The sequence below is a fragment of the Oryx dammah genome, unplaced genomic scaffold (assembly GCF_014754425.2).
Source record: "Oryx dammah isolate SB20612 unplaced genomic scaffold, SCBI_Odam_1.1 HiC_scaffold_17, whole genome shotgun sequence".
NCBI lineage: Eukaryota > Metazoa > Chordata > Mammalia > Artiodactyla > Bovidae > Oryx > Oryx dammah.
Window position 1 is genome coordinate 61930035 of NW_024070201.1, and position 26100 is coordinate 61956134.

General features: G+C 43.3%; 1 protein-coding gene across 1 annotated transcript in view; it reads left to right on the forward strand.

The window, feature by feature from the left end:
• The window catches only part of KIAA1549L (KIAA1549 like), a 303264-nt gene that overhangs the window by 233746 nt on the left and 43418 nt on the right, over positions 1 to 26100 (forward strand). The window contains exons 15-17 of the mRNA XM_040257699.1: positions 6895 to 7073; positions 15709 to 15926; positions 22823 to 22952. Of these exons, the coding sequence (XP_040113633.1) occupies positions 6895 to 7073; positions 15709 to 15926; positions 22823 to 22952 (527 nt within the window). The remainder of the gene's footprint in view (positions 1 to 6894; positions 7074 to 15708; positions 15927 to 22822; positions 22953 to 26100) is intronic.

Here is a 26100-nt window from a genome sequence, read left to right on the forward strand (position 1 = left end):
AGTCTTCAAAGGGTCTTGAATAACTCAGTCTGTCTCTCTCAAACCTACTGACTGTGCATGACACCACTCACGTATATTTGCTTTTATGTTGTATTGCTTTGTTTTATTTTGTACAGTGAGACCAATGTACATACTGCTCTATGCCCTTTTACTTGCTTAAAAATGTGCAACATACAGACTGTTCTGTCAATAAATACTCTCTTACAAGACGATGCCTTTCCCCCTTCCCTGCATTTAATCTGTACAAGAGGAAGGGGCAGGGCCAGTTTCATACTCCATGGCTCCCCACTGGCCCGGTCAGTGGGACACTGAGTTCTCTAAATGTTCCCGCTGACCTTCCTGTTCTTGTTTCCCCCACCCTTCCTGCCTGCCTCCTTATTCCCTTTAGGTCACTTTGATTATTTAAATATCAGGTTCAGAAATAGCAACAGCTGGTGCATGAATAAAATGCAATTACTGTACCAGGTTGAGGTTTTAATGTGTTTCTCTTATTAAAAAGCCATCCTTTCTCCAAGTTTACAGTGCTTCGGTGCATTTTATTTTTGCCAAAAGTAAACACAGTGAATTTTCAGACTTGGTCACTTCTTTTTGACCACAGGTTCCTGTTCAGTGAGGCTTCACTTTGAAAGTTTCAAATAGAAATGAAAGGACCAACTCGTTTAATGTAAAATTCAACAGATGCTGAAGCACATTAGAATTCTAGGCTGGACCTTCAATAGAAGCTACAAGTGTCCTTTTTTAACACAGGTTCCACTTTATCACAATACCATATTATAGTTCATCAAAAACATCAATAACATATTTTATTGGATTAGAAGGTAAACAAAGGGAAGGAAGGGAAAGCAAAAAATAACACTGAATGGAATTGTAGAAAACGTATAAGGTGTATTTCCATCACATTGTCAGCTTGCAAAAAGTATTGAGTGTGTGAATATAACCTCTGAGAATAGATTATTCTTTTGGTATGGAATAATCAGATGTTGTTTTATGGCTCAGGGTCCATCCTAGAAGTTAGGGTTACTGATTTTCATTAATGTTCATTTAACAGGCTGTTATTCTAAAATTGTTCTTGGTTTTCACCAGATTTGTTGCCTCAGTAGCTTCTAACTCTCTACTTTTTTTGTGAAAATCAAAACTTTAAAAGGAAAAGACTGTCTCATATGCAATGTGACTGAAGGCAGGGGTGGGGTGGGGATAGGGAAACTTGTAGTTCAGTGGCTTCATTAGTTAACATAGCTGTTGTTATTGTGTTCAGTCACTCAGTCATGTCTGACTCTTTGTGACCACATGGACTGCAGCACGCCAGCCTTCCCTGCCCTTCACCATTTCCTGAAGCTTGCTCAAACTTATCCATTGAGTCAGTGGTGCCATCCAGCCATCTCATTCTCTGTCGTCCCCTTCTCCTCCTGCCCTCAATCTTTCCCAGCATCAGGGTTTTTTCCAATGAATCAGTTCTTCACATCAGATGGCCAGAGTACTGGACCCTCAGCTTCAGCATCAGTCCTTCTAATAAATATTCAGGACTGACTTCCTTTAGGATTGATGATTTGATCTCCTTGCAGCCCAAGGGATTCTCAAGAGTCTTCTCCAACACCACAGCTCAAAAGCATCAATTCTTCAGCAGTTAGCCTTCTTTATGGTCCAGCTGTCACATCCATACATGACTACTGGAAAAACCATAGCTTTGATTTTACAGATCTTTGTTGGCAAAGTAATGTCTCTGCTTTTTAATTTACTGTCTAGGTTTGTTTTAGCTTTTTTTCCAAGGAGCAAGTATCTTAATTTCATGGCTGCAGTCACCATCTGCAGTGATTTTGGAGCCCAAGAAAATAAAGTCTTTCACTGTTTCCATTGTTTCCCCATCTATTTGCCATGAAGTGGTGGGACTGGATGCCATAATTTTTGTTTTTTGAATGTTGAGCTTTAAGCCAGCTTTTCACTCTCTTCTTTCACTTTCATCAAGAGGCTCTTTAGTTCCTCTTTGCTTTCTGCCATAAGGGTGGTGTCATCTGCATATCTGAGGTTATTGATATTTCTCCCGGCAATCTTAATTCCAGTTTGTGCTTCATCCAGCCTGGCATTTCACATGATGTACTCTGCATATAAGTTAAATAAGCAGGGTGGCAATATGTAGCCTTGATGTACTCCTTTTCCAATTTGGAACCAGTCCGTTGTTCTATGTCTGGACCTACATACAGATTTCTCAGGAGGCAGGTCAGGTGGTCTGGTATTCCCATCTCTTTCAGAATTTTTCAGTTTTTTGTGATCCACACAGTCAAAGGCTTTAGCACAGTCAATGAAGCAGAAGTAGCTGTTTTTCTGGAACTCTCTTACTTTTTCAATGATGCAATGGATGTTGGCAATTTGATCTCTGGTTCCTCCACCTTTACTAAATTCAGCTTGAACATCTGGAAGTTCTCGGTTCACGTACTGTTGAAGCTTGGCTTGGAGAATTTTGAGTATTACTTTGCTAGCATGTGAAATGAGTGCAGTTGTGTGGTAGTTTGAACATTCTTTGGCATTGCCCTTCTTTGGGCTTGGCATTAAACCTGACCTTTTCCAGCCCTGTGGCCACTGCTGAGTTTTCCAAATTTGCTGGTATATTGAGGGCAGCACTTTCACAGCATCATCTTTTAAGATTTGAAATGGCTCAGCTGAAATTCCATCACCTCCATTAGCTTTGTTCATAGTGATGCTTCCTAAGGCCCACTTGACTTCTCACTCCAAGTTGTCTGGCTCTAGGTGAGCGGTCACACCATCGTGGTTATCTGGGTCATTAAGATCTTTTTTTGTATTCTTCTGTGTATTCTTGCCACCTCTTCTTAATATCTTCTGCTTCTGTTTGGTCCATACCTACCATAGCTATAGGCAGTTTTAGAGTCTGTTTCAAGATGATGTTTAAATGGGAAAGATAGATGTGAGAGCTAGGATTTTGAAAGCAAAACAATTTGGCATTTTCTCAACTAAATAGAGATGCTTAAACTTCCCAGGTGGCTCAGTAGTAAAGAATCTGCCTGGCAATAAAGGAGATGTAGGAGACACAGGTTCAATCCCTGTGTCAGGAAGATCCCCTGGAGAAGGAAATGGCAACCTACTCCAGTATTCTTGCCTGGAAAATCCCACAGACAGAGGAGCCTGGCAGACTACAGTCCATGAGGTCACAAAGAGATAGACATGACTGAGATACTGAGACACATGCATGCAGACTTCTGAAAGAAGACGAATATCACCTTAAGAAGAGTGTTTTCCATGAAAGAGTTAAAGATGAGTTCCAGGTGAGAACATAGCAGCAGAACCTCCATAAACCCATAAGAGTGTACCTTCCTTTAAGATACCGTGATTTCACAACCAGGGTTCAGAATTTAATCAGACCTTACCTCTTAGCTATCATGGGACAGGAGGGAGACAAGAAGCAGAGAGCTTGGAGGATGAATCACTGCTTTCTTGGCAGGGGCCCTTGAGGATTTGTTAGAGATATTCGCTCAAAAACAGTTTCAGTTTTTATTTTCTTTGCCTTCTCAATGAGATGGAGACTCACTTATTATTTGATAAGCAACACCAAAGGGCAGTGATTCTAGTTGTAGATTATTTGTCTTTGAGCTTTAATAAAGATTCCCCCCACAAAAGAACATATTTTGTTTAAGGGCATTTTCTGCCTCGGATAGGAAGGTTCTCCTCCTGCCAGTTGAAACAGGAGAAAGTGAAATCTCTTATTTACTGAAGTTCAAACCACCAATGCAGACAAAACACAAATGGATACGGGGTGGATGCTTGGTGGCAATTACTGATGACATGATGAAGTTCTAGGACTTTCTCACCCTCACTACGGCCCTTTTCTTAGCATTGCCCCATGCTTTTCTCTTAGGGGACGAATTATGCTTTAAATATTCTCATGAACCTGCTGTATTCACATAACACTTTAATGTATTAGCACTTAATGCAATGCCTTTTAATGTATTTTTCCACACAGTCTTTTTGGGGGGAAGGATAGCTATTTTGCTCTTAAAGAAACCTAGAGGAATTATTGTGTGAATCTAAATATGACTTTAAGTGATGATGGAAAAGAGCTGCAGTTTGTAGTTTCCAGGGTATCCTTTTCCTATCCTGTTATAGTTATGCTCCTCCTTTACCTGACCATGGGGTGGGAAGTAAGAGTATCACAATTTGGAAGCAATAAAAATGTGAAGTACCATCTTTTCAACCTCTGAATGGTTTCATGATGGCAAGACTTTAACTTCTACATGTTTACTGGTTTTGCAGGTACTAACAGCATCTCCTTTTCCAAGTCAGGAAATTTTAGTCCTTCCTTCACTCATTCAGCAAATCCCTATTGAAAGGCAACTGTGTGTAAGACATTGTTAAAGGCAAAAGCATTAGACTTTAAAAAGATGGGCACGAATGGAGCTTATGTTCTAGTGGCAGGGGATGGGAGCAGATTAAATCAATACAACAATAATGATAAAGGCAATGCAGAAATAATAGAGGGATGAGGTGAGTTATTTTAGATTGGTGGATAAAGAAAGTCTTTTTTAAGCAGCAACTTGAAAAATAAGAAGGAACTAGGCAGGTAAAGAATCATGGAAAGAGCAGTCTGAGCAGAAGGAATAGTAAATGCAAAATCCTGGAGGTGGGAACAAGCCTGCTGTGTTCAAAAGGCCACTGTGGCTGGAGCAGACTGACTCGGGAGAGTTGGGAAACGGGCTCAGCAAGGTGGCCAGGGCCACATGGTACAGAACTTTGTAGGTCACAGTAAAGACTCTCGGTTTTATTCTGAGAGAGATGAAGCCTTCAGAGGGTTCTGATCAAAGGAGTGCTGTGATCTGGTTATCTCCTGAAAAGATAATCCATCCTAGCTGCTAGTGGAATGTGTATTTTAGAAGTAGGAGGAGTCGAGTGGAAGCTCAGAGGAGAGGGCTTGTTTAGGAAGTGTATTAGTTACTTATAGCTGTGTAACAAACTACCCCAACACCTAGCCACCAAAAATGACTATCTAAATTTAGTGTCTCACATGATGTCTGTGGGTCAGGAACTCAGAAATGGCTTAATTGGGTGATTCTGGCTCAGAGTATCTCATGAGACTGCAGTCAAGATGTTGGGCTGAGCTGTAACCATCAAAAGGTTATCTCCTGATGGCTCACTGTCATAGTTGTTGGCAGGAGTCTGTTTCCTGCCAAATGGACCTCTCCATAGGGCTACTTTAGTGGTCTCATAACATGGCAGCAGGCTTCCCCTAGAGTAAGGAGTCATCCAAGAGAGAGCAAGGCGGAAGCAACAGTGTTTTTTAATGACCTAGACTTGGAAGCAATACACTGTCATTTCTGCAGTTACCTATTTGTTACACAGGTTAGTCCTATGTGACTATGAGGCGAGAATTACTTGGTGCCATCTTGGAGTGCATCTTGGATACACCAAGTCATCTTGGTGCCATCTTGAACTTCATAGCAGTTGTCTGGGTGGGAGATTATGATGGGAAAGCAAGAACTGCCTAGCAAAACTACATTCTAAAATGATATATGCATCTGGTCACACATCTGAATAAAGATCTTCCTCTGTCATTGGCTCATTGGTGACCTATTTACAAATAGGTCCACAGCACCCCCAAATATTCCAGTTATAACCCATGATTAGACTGTGAGGAGTTTTAACCACTTTTGTAAAAACAGCAATTTACTTGGCTTAATTTGACAAATCTTCTGTGATTATGATAAGTGACAGAATGACACAAACTATGTGTTTCTCAATAGTTTAAATGACATCCCAATCTCGTGAGACAGGAGGAAAGATGAATATACTTCTATTACATTCATATTTTATATAACACCTATTTTGCTCCTAAGTTGCTTACTGGGTTGGTTGTTTGAACGGGCTTCATTTATCTCTTGCTGAGCCATGCTTAGTAAACTGTCGTTCATATAGTTATTTAATGGGAATGTGCATTAAGTAAATCAGCAAGGTACCATTGGCCCTGGAACATTCTCCATCAGCCTATCTATGGATGCACAAGGCAGATGGCTGTCGTTCAGCAATTGCAGCAGAACCCTCTGTCAGAGGGGAGCATTAGTTTAACAGAGTGTAGGTGCAAATCGCTCTAGGTAATTAGGGGAGTTGCCTGTAGCTTTAAGGGCTTCCCTTGTGGCTCAGCTGGTTAAGAATCCACCTGCAATGCAGGAGACCTGGGTTCAATCCCTGGGTTGGGATGATCCCCTGGAGAAGGGAAAGGCTACCCACTCCAGTATTCTGGCCTAGAGAATTCCATGGACTGTATAGTCCATGGGGTTGCAAAGAGTCGGATATGACTGAGTGACTTTCACTGTAGCTTTAAATTCATTTGTCGGTGGTTATTTCTTAGCTTTCTTTCGTTTTAGACAAATGAAAGAAACCAAAACCTTAGTCACTGGAGAAATAATCTTCAGGGGGAAGAAAAAGTTTCAGCAGCAATTACTGTGGCTGGTTGACCAGGGAAGACTCATAACCTTTATGCAATGTGAAAATGGGTGGCTTTGGTGGCAGAGACAAACTGAGTGCTGTTATTGTCTTGACTATCATATTTTAAGAATAGCTGCCAAGTTTGGCCAAATGGCACTTTCCCCATCTCCGACTCAAATATAGAGAACAAATTAACTTTCTTTCCCCCCCAAATGTGTTCTATCACAGTTTTGAAGGAATGGTTTTGCCATTTAAATTCAAACCAGTGGCAAGGTGAAGAGTATAGATAGTAAATTTTAAGAGAAAGCCACCAGCAGCAGTGAGCCGTTGGCACCGAACCAGACACTGTTGTTCCTGAGGTCATTTTGAGTAAAATGATGTCCTTAGGCTGTGAGCCTGACATACATTCCCCCAAGATGGCGCAGCTCCCCTACAACGGAAAATCAATGTGTTTATGTTGTGCTTTAGTGCCGGCGAGTGATGAAGAGGAAGGAGCAGTCCTTTTTGACAACTCTGGCAAGACAGCTGTGGATCCCTTTGACACGTCTTCTGGGTCTGTGCAACTCATCGGAATAAAACCCACAGCCCTCCCCGTGGTGCACCCCGCCTCAGACAGGAGCCAGGAGCCGGCTGTCCTCAACGGCGAGGTGAGCACCCCAGGACAGAGTGGGAGAGAGTGGTTGCAGCCAGGCCTCTATGAATGTGGACCAAGGAGGAGCCCTGGGGGCCCCGGGTGCAGGTGTAGGGGCTCTGTGGGTCATTTTTACCTCTGCATGTGCAGGCCTCAGTGGAACGAATCAGGACACCGGTCACCCCAAACCAGCTTGTTGAGTGATGTTTTTGGAGAATTTTCTACCTTTATCAGAAAGTCCTTGATATGAAGTGAAGTGAAAGTCGCTCAGTCCTGTCCAACTCTTTGTGACCCCATGGACTACACAGTCCATGGAATTCTCCAGGCCAGAAAGCCCATAGGGGACTTTTGAAAAAACTGTCATGAAGAGAAGCATCCAAAATTCTGCTTCCCTAATCCCTCACTCACACAGCCTACTTCCTTTCTTGATAACACCACTAAAGTGGTCATGATGGGCTATCTGGCAGTGGGGGTGGAGAGAGCTGGAATTGATAGGGGACCAGAGGAGATATGGACAGGAAATGTGGCCCACTACATAGGCTTTGAAATGACGTTTATTTCTTTGAGCAAGCTTGAAGCAACCCTTTGGGTGCTTCCAGGAGGAATATCAATGGATAGCGTGATGTTAGTCAATTTTCCTAAGTCTTAAAAAGATTAGTACTGTACATCAGAGATTTCACCAAAAAAAAAAAAATGGATGAATGGATGGATGGATGGATGGATGGGTGGATGGAGATAGATAGATGATAGATAGAGGCAGTTTAGGGGAGAACAAGAGAGTAAATTGGGTAAAAATTAGCTGCCATTTCTCCATCTTCTGCAGCAGAATGGTCAGTGGGCTGAAGATGTTTATGATCCCTTAAGGCCATGCTTATGGAACCTCCTTGTGAATACCTCACACTTGCATGCACACAGCATAATTTCATTGTTATTCTCTGTTGTCATTCAGCAGTTTGGTTATTCACTTTGTTTATACCCGGCCGGCTATGGTTACCTGCACTGGGTGGGAGATTTCCTAAGCTTTAAAGGCTCTTTCCCACCACACCTTGAGGAACACACCACGACCCCATACAGCTGGGTACTATAAACACCCTTCAGCGGCTCATCCATATCCCCCATCCAGGCCACGTGAGAAAGCCTGTTATAGACCTGATCCAGGAAGTTCCTTCTGTTTTCTCGACAGAAAGCCTGAACTGCCTAGAGGGATGATGAGTTGATGTTTATCAATTTTTAAAAAGAACTTAACTGGGAATTTCCTGGAGGTCCAGTGGTTAAGACTTGACACTTTCACTTATGTGGGCCTGGGTTTGATCCCTAGTTGGAGAACTAAGCTCCCGCAAGCTGCACAGGGCAGCCAAAAATAAAAATAAATACATAGATAATTGAAAATAAAAAGAACTTAACTGGTTGTGGACTCATAGAACACTTGTATCCCAACTTCTCATTTTTTTTAGACAAAGAAATGGAAGTCAGAGGGCTCAGGAGGCTTAATCAGAGTCATACTGCAGGTTACTGTGACAACATGATGATCAGGTCCCCTGGCTCCCTGTCCAGCACTCCTTCCCTCTCTTTGACTTACTGTGGCCCATCAGTAAAAAAGAGCACTTTGCTTGAAAGAGTATGGACTCTCCAGCCACACTGCAAGAATGTGAGTCCTGGCTCTTCTACTTAATATCTGCGTGACCTTCACTTCAGTTCAGTTCAGTTGCTCAGTCGTGTCTGACTCTTTGTGACACCATGAACCGCAGCACACCAGGCCTCCTTGTCCATCACCAACAGCTTAAATTCTCTGTGCCTCAATATCTCTATCTGTACAATGGGACTGTTGTGAGGATCAAATGAGTTAATATGCATAAAGCACATAGAATATTGTCTAACATACAACAAATATGTTATTATTATATCATCATCATTAGCTTTCAGGTGGTGCTACTGGTAAAGAACCCACCTGCCAATGCAGAAGACATAGGAGACGCAGGTTCGATCCCTGGGTCAGGAAGATCCCCTGGAGCAGGAAATGGAAACCCACTCCAGTGTTCTTACCTGGAGAATCCTATGGAGAGAGGAGCCTGGAGGGCTACAGTCCATAGGGTCACAGAGTTATGCACAACTGAGTGACTGAGCATCAGTTCATTTCAGTTCAGTCCCTCAGTAGTGTCCAACTCTTTGCAACCCTATGAATCGCAGCACGCCAGGCCTCCCTGTCCATCACCATCTCCTGGAGTTCACTCAAACTCACGCCCATCGAGTCGGTGATGCCATCCAGCCATCTCATCCTCTGTCGTCCCCTTCTCCTCCTGCCCCCAATCCCTCCCAGCATCAGAGTCTTTTCCAATGAGTCAACCCTTCACATGAGGTGGCCAAAGTACTGGTTAGCATCATTCCTTCCAAAGAACACCCAGGGCTGATCTCCTTTAGAATGGACTAGTTGGATCTCCTTGCAGTCCAAGGGACTCTCAAGAGTCTTCTCCAACACCACAGTTCAAAAGCATCAATTCTTCAGGGCTCAGCCTTCTTCGCAGTCCAAATCTTGCATCCATACATGACCACAGGAAAAACCATAGCCTTGACTAGACGGACCTTAGTCAGCAAAGTAATGTCTCTGCTTTTGAATATGCTATCTAGGTTGGTCATAACTTTTCTTTCAAGAAGTAAGTGTCTTTTAATTTCATGGCTGCAGTCACCATCTGCAGTGATTTGGGAGCTCAAAAAAATAAAGTCTGACACTGTTTCCACTGTTTCCCCATCTATTTGCCATGAAGTGATGGGACCAGATGCCATGATCTTCGTTTTCTGAATATTGAGCTTTAAGCCAGCTTTTTCACTCTCCTCTTTCACTTTCATCAAGAGGCTTTTTAGTTCCTCTTCACTTTCTGCCATAAGGGTGGTGTCATCTGCATATCTGAGGTTCTTGATATTTCTCCCAGCAATCTTGATTCCAGCTTGTGTTTCTTCCAGCCCAGAGTTTCTCATGATGTACTCTGCTTATAAGTTAAATAAGCAGGGTGACAATATACAGCCTTGACGTACTCCTTTTCCTCTTTGGAACCAGTCTGTTGTTCCATGTCCAGTTCTAACTGTTGCTTCCTGATCTGCATATAGGTTTCTCAAGAGGCAGGTCAGGTGATCTGGTATTCCCATCTCTTTCAGAATTTTCCACAGTTTATTGTGATCCACACAGTCAAAGGCTTTGCATAGTCAATAAAGCAGAAATAGATGTGCTTTATATAGTGACTGAGCATACTTCATCATTAGTCAGCTAACCATCCAGGATTCATTGATCAAGTACTTAGGGCCCTTAGGCCCTACAATTTGGGAACCTATATATCTTCTTAAAGACAATCACAGCCACTGAATCTTCCCCTGGGCCCACTTCTGCCACTGGACACTCAAGCCCCAGATTGGAGGCCTCTGAGGTTATCATTGATACACTGGTAACTATTCTTCATTAAGACTCTACCCAGTATGGACCCAGGTGATGGCCGCCATGCCTGGATCTTTTCATTCCAGGTTAGCAATGGGGACAGATTCCAGATGTCAGCTAAATCTAATTTTCCACTCTCTTTTTCAGCCAGACCCATCACACTGTCACAGGAGAACAGAGTAGCATTCTCCCTGTGCAGAAATGTATACATGTCACATTTTGGTAGTTGAAGGAATAGACCTTGCTGGCATCTGGATTGAAAAAGAGCCCTGAACTGTTCTCTGTAATTTGCTGCCTTGTGACATTTTAGGCAGATTATTTTATCATTTTCCTCCTTCTCTTACAGGCAGCTTGTTTAAGTGAAGAAAACACAGCCTCAAAGCCATAAATTTTCTTTTTATGAATTGTAGGTAATTCTTTTAAAGATTATTTTAAAGTAAACAGAATAACAGCATACAAAATTCAGAAAATAAGAAAGACCACTTAATTTCACTGTCCTAACATATCCTCTCAGAGAAGGCGATGGCACCCCACTCCAGTACTCTTGCCTGGAAAATCCCATGGATGGAGGAGCCTGGAAGGCTGCAGTCCATGGGGTCGCTGAGGGTCGGACACGACTGAGCGACTTCACTTTCACTTTTCACTTTCACACATTGGAGAAGGAAATGGCAACCCACTCCAGTGTTCTTGCCTGGAGAATCCCAGGGACGGGGGAGCCTGATGGGCTGCCATCTATGGGGTCGCACAGAGTCGGACATGACTGACGTGACTTAGCAGCAGCAGCAGCAGCAGCAACATATCCTCTGTTTTCATGTTTTCCACCTTCTCTTCAAGCTTTTGCTCAAACTCATGTGTATTTTAGAATCTTATCATATTCAGACCACCTTATATCTTGTATCTTTAAGCACTGGCTGTGTTGCTGTTGTCTTTCTGACCATCGCTGTGAATGTCTTGATTGAGTAAGTGCACCATTGATTGGGAAACTACTCTCCCGTTGTTCAAACCAGGTATTTTTTGGTTTTAGTTTTCGTGCTTGACTTATAGAAACTTTTTATTTTGAGAATAACTTTAGATTTACAAAAGAGTTGCCATAATAATACAGAGAATTCCTTTATCCAGCTAGTTGTTTACCTGCTACCCCTAATATGAATGCCTTGTGTAACCATAAAAAATGATCAAGCGCAGGAACATAATATTGGTGCAATACTGTTGAATGATGTGCAGACCTCATTTGAAATTCACTGGTTTTCCTCTCATGTCCGTTCTCTGTTCTGTAATCCAATCCAGGATCCCATGTGGCATTTAATTGTCTCTTGAGTCTCCTCCCAAACAAGTTTGGGGTAGTTCAAGTTTGGGAGAGTTCCTCCATCCTCTGTGACCATTTTGTTCTTCATGACTGTTATTCTTTTGAAGCGTACTGGCCAGTTACTGTGTAGAATGTCCCTTGGTTTGGATTAGTCTGGTGTTTTCTTATGATTGGGTTGAGGTTATGAATTTTTCACATATTCATGGCAATGATGTGCCCCTTCGTGGCCATGGAATCAAGAAGTACCTGATACTGATATGTCTGATTACTGACAATATTAACTTTCATCTCTGACTTTGAAATTCTCTTGGAATGTCATCTTAGGAGAGATTCCAAAAATGGATTCCTGGCTCAGAGGGTGTCATGCTAGCTTCTTCTATTTGCTGGTTTTCTCAGTGGCAAGTGGAATGAGGGAAGAATTAAAGACTTGTGAGATGCTGCCAGGCTAAAGATACCATCAGGACCCAGGTTGGGGAGATCTTTGCAAGAGTTAGAAAAAAACATATCCCTCAGTTTGTTTCTTCAAACCTTGTAAAAGTAAAGCATCTACATAACATGTGGCCTCATGTTGGCGAACTGCTGGCTTTGTACATCAGTTGACACGTATCTTACCCCTGGATGAATACATTGCTAGAACCACCTAGCAGCGCACAGTGTCAGGACTGGAATCTCTGCTTGCACACTGAACCATGTCCTGGGCGTTTGAGAGTTTATCCTAGAGGATGAGATATATATAGGTGCTCAGGCTCCTGGCTTCTGAGCTAGCTGCATGGACGGGTTTTCATAAAGCACCATACTCTCAGCACTACTTGTTGACCGTACACAGCTATTCCTGTACCTAACCCTCAGAGCCCCCCAGGTATTGGTTTGTATTGTCACAGCTGCTTCTTGCAGCTGGATTGCCCCTTCCTCTCACCTTCTTGAAACGAGCCAGAAAAAACAACCAGAGTAACTCCCATGGGCAAGAAGGAACAGGGACATTCTAAGACAGCAGTGTAGACGTGGCCTGTCCGCCTTCCTTTCTTCGTCCTGCCCGTCCCCTGAACCCCTAGCCCCCAAAGTGCCGCACCCAGGCTGTTCAGCCCAAAGCCCCCTCCACTGCCCCACTCCACCCAAGCCTACTCACTTTAGTGCTCTGTGCTCCCAAAGCTACTCATTTCCCCTCCCCTTGTCTCTGTCAGACTCCCTTTCCCTTAGTCTTTGATGAAAATGATCCCTGCATAACCCCATTAACGGTAATAAGATTTTATTTTTCAATATACAAAAGACAAATGAAATTATTTTTACACTCTGTTCTTCATACAAAAATCTTCAAGATGAATGGAGAGAGTAGTGCGGAAACATATTCATTCCCATATGTAAAACAGATAGCCTGTTTTAGAGTTGATCTCAGTGCCTGGCCATATTGCAAGCATGCAGTGCGTGTGAGCTCCTGCAATCCTCATAACAGCTCTACGAGGGCAGTAGTATTATCTCCCTCTTACACCGAAAGAATCTGAGGCACGGAGAAGTTAAGTAATGTGCCCAGGGTCACCCAGCTAGGGAAAGACAGAGCTGAGATTTAAACCCAGGCAGTTGGTCTGGTTCCAGAACCTATACCCTTAGCCCCAGCTTTATGCTGCACCATCATTAAAATGTAAATGACTGAAAGCAACAGAATTATCCTCCAAAGGGTGTTTGCATATAAACCCAGTGAACTCTGGTAAATGTTTCATGAAGAGTTGTGAATGAGTGAGAGAAAGAGATTGACTTTAAAAGGAGATTCTTCCCCTGTGTTGCTGGCAAACTTACTTAAGTTTGGCTCAAGAGGGGACCCTGCTCCCACGTTTCCCTATGGCAGCCGGGGGACCCAGAGGACAGAGGGGAGCAAGCAGTTCCCTCTGCAGAAGGTAGTACTACCAGCCTTAGTTTTTGGAGTCCTGATGTCCTAGCAGATTTTAAGTTCATTATCCAAATAGAAGAGACTTAAGAAGAAAAAGAGCTTAATCTAAAGGATCATCAGCAGTGTGGACAGTGAGTCAGGGATTCATGGGCCCGATGGCTGGAAGCCCAGAATTCCAGGCTTTGGACCCTGCTACTGGGGGAACTTTCAGGTCCAGGAGGGACACAGAAGGAGGTGAGGCAGCTGTACCCCACCTTCCTCCCTTGGCATTGGCTGCAGCAGTAAGGAATCTCCTCTGCTGTGTCCCCGGGGCCTCCAGGCAGTTCCTCCTGTCCTCCCTGGCCTCACCACCTCTGTACTTCTCACATGTCTTCAGAAGCTCAGCAGAGCCTGACCTGGGGATCCAGCCTCAAGTTTCTGAGACCGCTGGACCTTAAGTCTTCTCTCAGCCCCTAATCCTTTCTTCAAACACACTGTTTTGTAGGAGGCCAACACAGACAGCAAATGGGAGCATGGGTGGCTGCTCTGTTGATTGGGAACGAGGACCAGCAGCTCAGCCCCGTCTTCTTGTGCCCCTGCACTTCCTGACTCCTGAGGACCCTTCTGGAGCCCTCAGGCAACAGTTCTTAGCCCAGGTCCCTAAACTTGCTAAAGCAATATGAAAATAGCTGTGTCTTGGCTTTTGGAGGGCAAGACTCCTAATTCTAGGATTTTCTACTGATCTTCCACAAATCCACGGAATATAATCTGAAAACCACTGATCAGTGCCAGAGGTTCCTCACCCAGGTACGGGACCAGAGTCAGCTCTGGGACTTTTGCAAACTACAGATGCCCAAGCCTCACTCTTGAAGATTCTGATTCATCAGGTCTGGGCCTCTGGATTTTTGCCAGCTCTGCATGCAGCTCCAATGCTCTGCCAGCTGACCACTGCCTTGAGCATCTTCCAAATGGAAAGCCCCAGTTCTGGCAAGCCCACACCAACCCCAGCCCCCAGCCACTCCCTGGGCAGAATCTACAGTCCAGGGGCTTCTGTACTTCTTTGTCTTCTCATCCTGAGGGGCAGGGTATTTAACAGCTAAATGTGCAGACTCTGAACTCTGACACAGACTGTCTGAGGTCAAACCCTGACCCCACCTCTGATTATGGGTTGTCATGAAGGTTAAGACATCACGCATGTAAGTCACCACAGTGATGGCACAGCACAGAATCTGTAAGGGGAGCTCTTCGTTCGCTAGGGGTCCCAACTCTCTGCTTTACTAACTTAGCCTTTTTGACTCTTAGTTTCCTCATCTGCCAGGTGGACATCATCCCTACATTTACCAGCCTTTCCATGATTGTTCCTTGAAATCTTAGCTATGAAAATGCTCTCTACTTTATACATGATTATACAGATGTAGTCAAGTCTGACTGCAAACAGCTCCAACGGTTCTCCATATTGTTCAGTTAGTATCAGGCAGGTTTCATTCAGCTCTGTTTGTGGACGTAACATCTTCATATCATTTGTTAATTTATTTAGCGCAGTCATCCATTTGTATCTTTGACAGGTGAGCAGGAACCAGTTGGCAATAATGGCCATGCAAGGCTTCAAAATTACCTAGCAGTAAAGAATGCACCCGCAGTGCAGGAGATGGGGAGACATGGGTTCGATCCCTGGGTTGGAAGATCCCCTGGAGGAAGAACTGGTAACCCACTCCAGTAATCTTTCCCAGAAGATCCCATGAACAGAGGAGCCTGGTGGGCTACAGTCTATGGGGTTGCAAAAGAGCAGACATGATTGAACAACTAAACAACGACAACAAAGCTATAGACTGACAAAAATAAGCTTTTGAGGGCAGGTTGATAGAGCGGGGAGACCTTGCAAGCAGGACGTCTACTCCTCTTTCCCACCCCATTCATCCCAACTCTAGCCCGTCAAGAGCTGGTGGTCTTACCCAGCTGGGCATCAGCTAAACGGCCATAGACTTGTTTCTTCACGTGACAGTTGTTGTCACCCGCTGTGTATTGGGCACCACGCATGATGAGACTGTTTCTCTCCCCAGGTGAACAAAGCCCTGAAGCAGAAGTCAGACATCGAGCACTATCGGAACAAGCTGCGCCTCAAAGCCAAGAGGAAGGGTTACTACGACTTCCCCCCGGTGGAGGCTAGCAAGGCTCAGACAGAAAGGAAAAAGATGTATGAAAAAGCACCAAAGGAAATTGAGCACGTCTTGGATCCAGACCCAGAACTGTGTGCCCCATTCACTGAGGCTAAAAACAGGTGCAGTTCTTAAGGGATTCTCCGGGGGTCACTGTATCATTGGTGGGATGAGGGCAGGGGGTAACTTGGGCAGTACCATCCAGGTCTCTGGTTCTATTTGTCACCTGAGGACTGTCATCTTTGCAGGCTGCTGGTCTGGGCCGCACTGGTCTGTACAAGCAGGAGTTCCACAATGAGTCTGGAAGAGAATAAAATTAAAACCACTGAAAAACAACACTTATGCAAACAACCGTAACTGTCCCTTAGCTTTTAATGATGTTTTCAAACCTGTAGCTGTTTCAGAGCTCGGTTTGCATGTAATTATCACCCACCTGGTTATGCAACTTCCAGATCAAGGGACAGTGTATCATCAGTGATTTTAGTGTCTCTTGCATAAGAAAAACAGAATCCATGCCTCACCTTTTTATTTAGCTTCAATCAATATTTACTGCACAGCTACTCCAATCTCCATGCTGGGTTCCTGTCTTTAATTCATAGACTTGTCCATTTGACATTTATTGTCTCCTGCTCTGTATTGGGCACCAGGCATGATGCTGAATACTGTCATGGTCATGGGTTCATTCATTCAATATTTTATGGTGGGCCGAACAGCCCAGTCTCTGCTTTTATGGAACTTAAGGCCTAATGGGAGAGAAAGACGAACCCAAGAGTTTCTTGCTCACAAGTGCGATGGATGTTTGAAATGTGAGATACTCAGCCTAAAAGGCAGGCCTGCCCTAGCAAGGGAGGGATAGGCCTGGTAGTTGAAATTGACAACCTTCAACCTGGTGGTTAAACTTTGCTCCTAACTCAGCAGGGAGTGGCTTCACCTACTAGGAAAAGGGGTGTGTGTGTGTTAGTCACTCAGTCAGGTCTGATTCTATGGACTGCCAAACTCCTCTGTCCATGGAATTCTCCAGGCAAGAACACTGGAGTGGGTTGCCATCCCTTTTTCCAGGGGGATCTTCCAATCCAGAGATTCAACCCTGATCTCCTACACTGCAGGTAGTTTCTTTACCCTCTGAGGGTAAAGGGGTAAATGTCAGCAAAGCTCAATATACCCACTTCTCTTCTTTGCCTTCCCCTCTGAGGCACTTCCCCCAGAAGCATTTTCATGACTTGAGACCAACTCTTCCAAATACACGTTCTCCTTGGCAGCTGCCCCTTGACTCAGAGCTGCCAGTGCTCCAACCCAAACCATAGCCTTCACAGACACAGCCTCTAGAGAGGTCCCTGGGGAGGACAGGATGGTTCCTGGAGTGAGTGGGTATTTTTTAAAAGCCAAAATGACTATGTGATGGGCCTAGATGGAAGCCACATAGTCAAGCTGGGAGAGGGGACTAAATTTTATGAATGGAACCTGCATGATTTATTTTTAAAATGAAAAGAGGGAATTCTAAGCCAGTGCTTCGTTTTCCAGGCTTCTTATTAGTCTTGGTGGGAACAACAAGCTGTTGGTGTAAAATCACACTGTGATGGGATCACAGTGCACGTACCCCCATGTTGATAACTGTAGAAAAAAGGGAAGGACATCTGTAGATTTTATTGGGAGGCTGGGGGCGTCTTTGGCTTTTACTTCACACTTTGGGACTTTTTACTTCAGGGGTCTTTTGCAGACTGGAGTGGGGATTTATTTTTTCCCGGGTTTCCTGCTGATATTTGGAAAATGAGTCAAAAATCATGTACAAGTATGCAGAACTTAGTTTGGAAATTATTTGAGAGTTAAATACAGTTTTCGGTGAAGACATTTTATAAAGAGAATGAACAAAACATTTTTCTGGAGAGGTGCATCTCCACTGCCTAACAAAAGGCCAGGCCAGTTTCCTAAGGCCTTTTGCTAGCCTGCTGATGCTGGGAGTATACAGGCAATTCTTAGTAAATGTCTGTTGAAGAAAAGATTTAATTTAAAAAATGTGATCAGTTAAGGGAAAATTAGAGATAACCACAAATCAGGTGGGGTGGGGGTAGAAAGGGAGATGAGATCAGCAAGAGATGGGGGATGAGAAGAGAAAGATTAATGTCAAGAAAGAGACTTAGTAAGCTCTTGGACACTATTCTTCTTTTTAAAGATATTTATTTGGTTACACTGGCTCTTAGTTGCTGCATGAGGGATCTTTAGTTGCCACATGCAAATGCTTAGTTGTGCAAGTGGGATCTAGTTCCCTGATCAGGAATCGAACCCAGGCCCCCTGCATTGGGAGCACGGAGTCATAGCCTCTGGACCACCAGGGAAGTCCCTCAGGCACTATTCTTGTCACACTCTGCTGTTGACTCCAGGCACTGTCCACTGCTGCCCGTTGTATGTCACCTGTTATCACAGGTGAGACATACCTGTTAGTTACCATTCACAGTTCAGCTCTCTAGAGGGTCTGCTCTCAGTGACCAGCCCCTGTAAGGCACGAGTAAGGAACCCATTCTCTAGGCCAGAGATAGCGTCAATAACCAGAATCTTACCCTGAAAGCTAAATAAATCAAATCAAAATTTAGATTCCAAATGTTGACTCATCCTGATCCCCTTACAAAGAGTTTTCACAGCTTTTTTTAAGTCAGAGCACACCCCCATTTTTATGTTATAAACTCTTCAAGTCTTCAGAGATACAAAGTACATAATATAACTGAGGCAGGTGCTATCAGAGGCCCCCTATATGTCCCCTCAGCCCCCTCTAGGCCAGCAGCATCCTTCTTACTGCGAACATCTGTGACTGATATGAGCTCCCCCAGCAGAAGTATCGGATAGTTAATGTGCTCTGGAGCAGCTGCGGTCCGTGACAGATGGGGACAGATAGATAAACACCCCTGGCAAGAGAACTCTATACTGTTGTAATAACCACATTTTCTGCTTTCTGTATTTGATGATTTGACAGCTGGGGTCTGGCCCCTGGAGAAACTGCCCCTCCCTGGGCTAGGTCGCCAGTTCCTAGGGACAGTAATTCTCATGTGCAAACGCACCTGTCCCACAGAAAACAAACAAGCGAGAACTCAGACCCCAGCTGCCTCCTGCACACAGGAGCTCTGCACTCTGGCCCCTAATCTCCTGTGCAAATCACCCCTTTCCAGTTCTTTCCCATGAAAGCCACAATAAAGGCTCCTGCCCACATTCTTCTCACTGCACTCCCCCTGCCTTGTGACTGACCCTGGTGCTTCCCGTGTGGCCCTCTATAGTGCAGTATGCCCCTTCCTGTTGGGATCTGTGAGCATACAAGCCGTCTCTTCAATGGTTGGGTTTACCATACCTGAATCACAATGAAACCTACACTTAAAAATAATCATCTCCCACACTTCTCCAGTAAGTTTGCACCCCAGATGCCCAAGACATTGATCTGCTCTAGACCATATTCTTTATTGGCCCCTTCCCTTCCCTCTCTCATTTTCCCACTTCTCAAATTGTGCTTCCTGGAACCCTCTCCCACATAAACCACTTCTACTCAGATCATCACAGAGCTTACTTCTGGGGGACCCCAAGCTAAGGCAATAACCTGTAAAGACAGAGTTGCTCTGGTAGAAGCAGGACCTCCTCCCCCTCCTCTTTCCCTTCCCCTCCTCTTCCTCCTCCTCCTTCTAGTCCATCTTTATGGAGCCCTAGGCCTCCACAGAACAGTGTTCAGGAACTACTTTCTTAAACTATAGTGGTTGATCCCATCCTCCTAAAAAATCCAAATGAAATCCATCATCCTCCTCCCAGCAATATTTTCAGAGGTTAAAAAACTTATACCTCAATTTTGCAAGTTTTAAAATTTGTTAACTTTGAAAGAATATAGGAAAATACCAATAGGAAATGATATACCTAATGGAACTCTATTTGATTAAAATAAGTAATTTCTCTACCCAAAAGCCCAGTTTATTTCAAAGTAGTTGCAGGCACACATTGGTAGCCTGATTAATTGAGATTCATGTTAAACAGCAGCCTTTAAGCTGTATATAATGGAACGGTGTGTTTGATGGAAAAGGAGACTGGAGGGTATGCCAGTGTCTAAGGGCACACCCATGTTTCAGGTTCTCGAAAGGGCTTATACAATCTCACTATTGTATTTCTAATACTTCCAAAATAACCTACTTAAATGTCAATTGCTAATCCTAGTATTTAGTCCTCTACCACCATTATTAGTAAATCTTTTCTAAATGGGTTAATTGGCAATCTCAGGACAGTTATGGAGTCTGCTTTTTCAAAGAATGATTTGTAATTGGGTCAAGGGAAAGAATTCTTTGGGGTCTTCCTTAAAGTATGAGTCACTCAGAACAGATTCTGTTTCACAAGATTGTGCTCCTTTCCTAGAGGACGCCTCTATTTGCAGATAACTATAGGGCACAGTTTATAACATTAGGTGGTAAGCTCCTAATTAGTCAGGATTCTTTTGGTTGCAAATAATGGAAAACCAACACAAATTGGCTCGATAAAGGGGAAATTTTACCCCTGAACAGGCCAAGGCTTCAAGCACGGCTAGATCCAAGAGGTTATACAGTGACTTCCATGTATCTTGTTTCTTCACTTTTTGCTGGCTCCTTTTCAAGCAGGCTCTTACCTCAGAGTGGCAAACTGGCTCCCAGCAACTCTAGGCTTATATCCTATCTTCTTAGAAACCTCAATGCCAAGAGAATGCCTCTTTCCTGATTGCTGTAGCAAAAGCCTTGAGACTTAATTGCACTTGACCAACTCATGTGCCCCCTCTGACCAGTTCTTCTGGCCATGGGTTTGTGATGCTGTGATTGTCTGGCCTGTGTCACATACCTACCCCTGGAGAAAAGCTGGCCACCATAGTGCCCTTAGCTAAAGAGGCTTGTCCTGGTGCCAGATGAGCAAAGACCACAGAGGCTCTCTAAACAGGTGTAAGCCCCTCTTGGTGAGGGAGTCAGTCTAATAGTGTATGTTTTATTCCCTAGATTAATTGCAAGGGTAGGGTCTTGCCCTTGGGGTTCTGATATCTGTTCTAGACTAGCAGTGTGTGAATATCATGCTCTGACTAACTGGGTATGGGGTCATGAAAAGGTATCTTTACCTCCCAGGTTTCTTCCATAGTCACTGACAATAACACAACTTCTGTACCTTGAACCCATGAATGGATAGAATCTTAGAACCAAGACACAAAATAGGGGAGTTCTCTGAAGGTAGACGCTCTGAAATGCAAATAATTTACAGAGAAAACTTACTGTTGGATGAGAGGGAAGTAGCCAGTGATTTTCTCTGACTTTTGTGGGATAAACCCTGCAAGATCATATGGGATAAACCCTGCAAAATCATGTGGGATAAACTCTGCAAATTTTGCAGAATAAAACCCTGAAAAAAAAAGTCATCACTCCTGAGTTGCCTCCTGTGCAAAAGGAAAAGCACAGCCACAGCCCTTGCTGTTACTGGTTCTTTCCTCTCCTAAAAAAAATTCCTCTAAGGGCAAGTAGAAACAAAACAGTGATGAGAAAAGGATGCATTTCCTAGGCTGAGCTGGGTGGAGCCTCTGAACCTGTGAACCCCACCCTGGTCAGGGCACTAGAAAATGCCTGCATGTAAAAATAAAGGAATAAATAAACAAGCCAACAACACACTTGTCATGGGCAAGTGATGGCACTGGCACCGATGGAAGCCTGGATTGTTCCAGAACTTTTCCACTGAGCAGGAGGAGTAAGGGCATGAGGAAAAGACTTAGCTACAAGGGGTTTGGGTATCCCTGTGTGTGTGTGTATGTGTGTGTGTGTGTGTGTGCGCACGTGTGTTTTAATTTATTTATTTTTTAATTGAAAGATAATTGCTTTACAGAATTTTGTTGTTTTCTGCCAAATATCAGCATGAATTAGCCATAGGTATACATATGTCCCCTCTCTCTTGAACCTCCCTCCCATCTCCCTCCCTGTGTTTTGCAGCTGTAATTCTTAACCACTTTGCCACCCTAACAGCTATGAGGGGCTGCACGCTCCTGGCAGTTACTGGGGCTCACTTGAGTAATAATTTTCTAGAAGGAGGCACCCCTTTTTAGAAGAAGGCATGATTTTAAAAAGATGTCCAAAACCGATCAGTCCTGATGAGGCTAGACCATAACTGTAAACTAACTTTGAAATTAATTGAAGTGAACTTCCCAGGCCTGAAATGCTCTGTGTTCAGGTTGGTATGTGGCTGGCTCTGTTCAGGTGTCTACCAAAATGTCACCTCTCTAGAGAGGCCTTCCCTGACCATCCACCTGATCTAAAGTCACCCCACATCCTAGTCACTGTCACCCTTATTACTTTGGGAATTACCAGGCACACTGTCTATCTGCCTCTTTAGAATGTAAGCTCAGCAAAGCAGAGCTGTGTCTGTCTCACTGTGGATCCTCATTCTCTTCCACCCAACCTGGTACATTTTAGCCACTCAGCAATGGATGGATGGATGCATGGGCCCCAAATCGCCTTCTGGTTTATGGCTCCTTAGCCCAGAAGGGAATCTAGTGTGATGAAGGTAGAAAAGAAAATCTATTGTCAGTCGTGTTTAAGAAGCTTATTATCCACAGTGTTTGTTGACACATCGTGGAATCCTGCATGTGAAATTAGAAAGGTGAAAAAGAATAGGAGGCTGCTAAGTCAACAAAGCCAACAAAAGCAAGTTTGTTCATCCAGCATTCACCCTCCTAGAGGGTCAAGGGAGAGTCCCTGGCCTTGCAGTCAGCAGAATTTTAGATGAGGTTGCAGTGATACAATTGATTAGAGTTACCTGGTTTCCATACGAAAGGGCACTTACAATTCAGCCAAATGGTTACAGCATTTGGGTGGGGGGTGGGGGGAATCTTTATTCCACTCTTTCTATAGTTCCTGATGGCCAGGGAACAAATACCATCAATTCTGAGATTCGCGAGGCAAATCCAAAGCCTTCATTGGTTGCCTGTAGTTTGGATCAGTGGAGAATTCCATCTGTCAGGGTATTTGCTGCATCATAACAGTTGTTGAATTTTCTTCAGGCAACAGATGAAGAACTCTGTCTACCGGAGCCGGCAATCTCTGAACAGCCCAAGTCCAGGGGAAACAGAGATGGACCTTCTGGTAACTCGGGAGCGACCCCGGCGTGGGATACGTAACAGTGGATACGATGTAAGTGTCTGGTGGGCAGAGGTGAATGCAAGCTTTGCTTTTTCCTGAATGCAAAGGGGATAGAGCATTCTGTCATATTTCAGTTTATTGAATATTAGTATAATTTAAAAATACACTAAAATGTTTTCTATTTTATTACTCCTTATTTCCTCTTTTTACGAAGTAAGACTAATTGGAATGTATCAGAGTAACAAATTATTGTACAAAGAATCTTAAGGTCTAAATTCAACCATTTTATGAATAAATAGGTCAACTATCTATTGAACTTAAACTCAACAGCAATGCTAAATGTTCTTAATTTTTTCCCCTTTGTTCTTAGAAACTCAGTAGGAACCATGGCCGTGGGTTAGAATTCATTTGATCATAGGCGTCTTTTAGTCCAGAGCACTGTTGAGAAGTTGGATTTGTTCCTGATTTCATAACTCCTCAATATGCCATGGAAACAATGAGATTTCCCACAGAGCGATTTGGTGATTTCACATGATGAAGCACATGCTTATGTGCAAGGGTGCTCCAGGCTGCAAAATGTTTCTAATCCCATCAAATTCCCCAGGTGATGAGTTAACAGTTTGGTGCCTCCTATCAAACTGCTTACATCCCGTCATGTGTACTTGCTCTCATGAGTTCACGTGAAAGATGCTATGCTAAGATGTTCAATAGTGCTTTATTGTGTCCCAAGATTCAAATGGTCTTGAATAAATTCTTAGGTTTTATGAAAATGTTTCTTTCCTTTTCTTGTAAAAGTTTTCTCTAATTACAAATACAAAATTTTCTGTAACAAGAGTTATGATTCAAATATATCCAGATAAACTTTTGTTTTAATTGTGAGGTTGTAATTTGAAAATTACACTTGCTTTCTTAAACATACGGTGCTAATTTGAAGGCAAGAAGATTTTTCCCCCTCGGAATTGGTCATTCTTTGCCACAAAGCTTAAAGTGGGATTTTTATTTGGTCCAATTAAAACAGAGATACTACCTAATTTGAATTTCTAATTACCTTCCTGACATTTAAACTTGATATTTGTGTTGGTGGTGATACCCTTATCTTTTATTTCTTTTTCATAGGTAAGAGTTAGGTGGTTTAATTTTGTAAGATTCCAGATGCTTTGGGCAAATATCTTTTTTTCTCCTCCAGATTAAAGTATTCAGTGTTAAATTTTCTCCTCATACAAATATTTCTTATGCCAAGCTTGGTCATCAATTTGATAATCAGCCTGTGGTTAAAAGTAGGGCATTTGAAATTTCCATTTAATCTCTCCCTACCAACAGTGAATATTCCTCCTGGATGCTTGTAGTTTGGGAAACTTTTTCTTCTGCTCAGGAATATTCTGCTGATATGTGATAGCATTCTTAGTTTTTTTCAAGACTTGTATTAATATATTTCTTGTATTGAAGAGGTTCTAGACATAGATGTTTTCATAGTTTGAGGAAATAGGCCAGAACACTGTTAGTCTTGAAAAGAGAACACTGCAGGTGCTTTTCACCACTGTGCCAGGACTTGGAGTGTTCACTGGATACTTTCGGAATGTTACATTAGAACAGTAGGAGAGAGAGGATTTTTTTAAAAGGAGGTTGCTTACCTCTCACAGTCATGTATAAATAGTCCAATTACAGATTACTTTAAGGGAAGCCCACTTCATTTCAATAAATTTTTTAAAAATATGTGTTTCTTTGAAAAGTGTATGTGATCACAAAAACATATGCAAATACAGGTTTCCTTAAGAGGTGATGATCATCTGGGGAACAGTTTGAAGAATTTAGACTGTTGATGCTAAGAATGAAATTGTTTCCTTTATTGCCTCCTGAACGTTTTAATTACATGAGAGGTATTTGCTATCATTTCCTGACTGCCCACACTAGACCAGGCCCTATTCTAGTCTTTCTACGTACATAATGTAATTGTATTTGCTGTCACCAGACAAGTAGTTTTTCTCATTATGCCCATTGTACAGATGGGAAACTGAGGCTCCGGGCAGTTACATAATATGTTTACCCATCTCCAGATCCTGTCCCCTTAACTACCCCTTAATACAGCTTCCATGTGCGCCCACCGTACTATATATCTGTCTTTATATAACATATGCCCTGTATTTCTGATCTCTCTAAGATGTCAGGTCTCACAAGAACACTTGTATGGTGAACTCACACAAGCAAAAGGTGGACCTGAAGATAAAGCAGAAAAAGAAGAGTCATAGTTTTAAACAATGCATGCATTCATTTTCTAAATCTTGATTTTCCAAAAGTGCCAAAGCACTCCTGGCAAAAGAACCCAGTAGCTCAGCAGTGAACAGGTCATTCAGTTGGAGGCATGTCATGCGTCCTACTGGGCCTGGGCATCTTAAAGCCAGGCCAACATTTTCAAATCTTTTCTGCCAGATGAGGGAATGCCAGAAGGACCCACTCCTTAACATGGGAGAAACAAAACCACTGGAAGATTGATTTAAGTGTGAATTTTTCAAAGGTTGCCTGCATTAGAGTCCCAAAGGAAATGCCTGCATGTAAAAATTAAGGAATAAATGAGCAAGCCAACAAACACACTCATCACAGGCAAACCTCAGCCCTGGGACTGATGGCCACCTGGATTGTTGCAGAACTTTTTGCATTGAGCAGGGGGAATAAGAGCATGCAGAAAAGATTTAGCTACAAGGGGGTTGGGAACCCCTGTGTTTTACAGCAATGATTCTCATCCCTAACAGCTAAGACGTGCTGTACACTCCTGGAAGTTACTGGGGCTCACTTGAGTAGTAATTTTCTAGGAGGAGGCATCCCTTTTAGAAGAAGGAAGGATTTTAAAAAGATGTCCAAAACGGATCAGTCCTAATGAGGCCAGACCGTATCTTTAGACTAACTTTGACATGAATTGAAATGAATTCCTCACCGTGCATAAGTGGGTAGAAAAGATAATGTCAGCCTAATATTTCAAAATAAAAGTAACTATTTCAGGGATTTCCCTTGTGGTTCAGTGGTTAAAAATCTGCCTTGCAATGCAGGGGACATAGGTTCCATCCCTGGTCAGGGAACTGAGATCCCGTGTGTTGCAGAGCAGCTAAGCCACGTGCCCCAGCGAGAGAATCCAGGCACTGCAACGAAAAGATCCTGCATGCTGCAACTAAGGATCTGACGCAGTTGTTTTGATGGCTTCCATCTG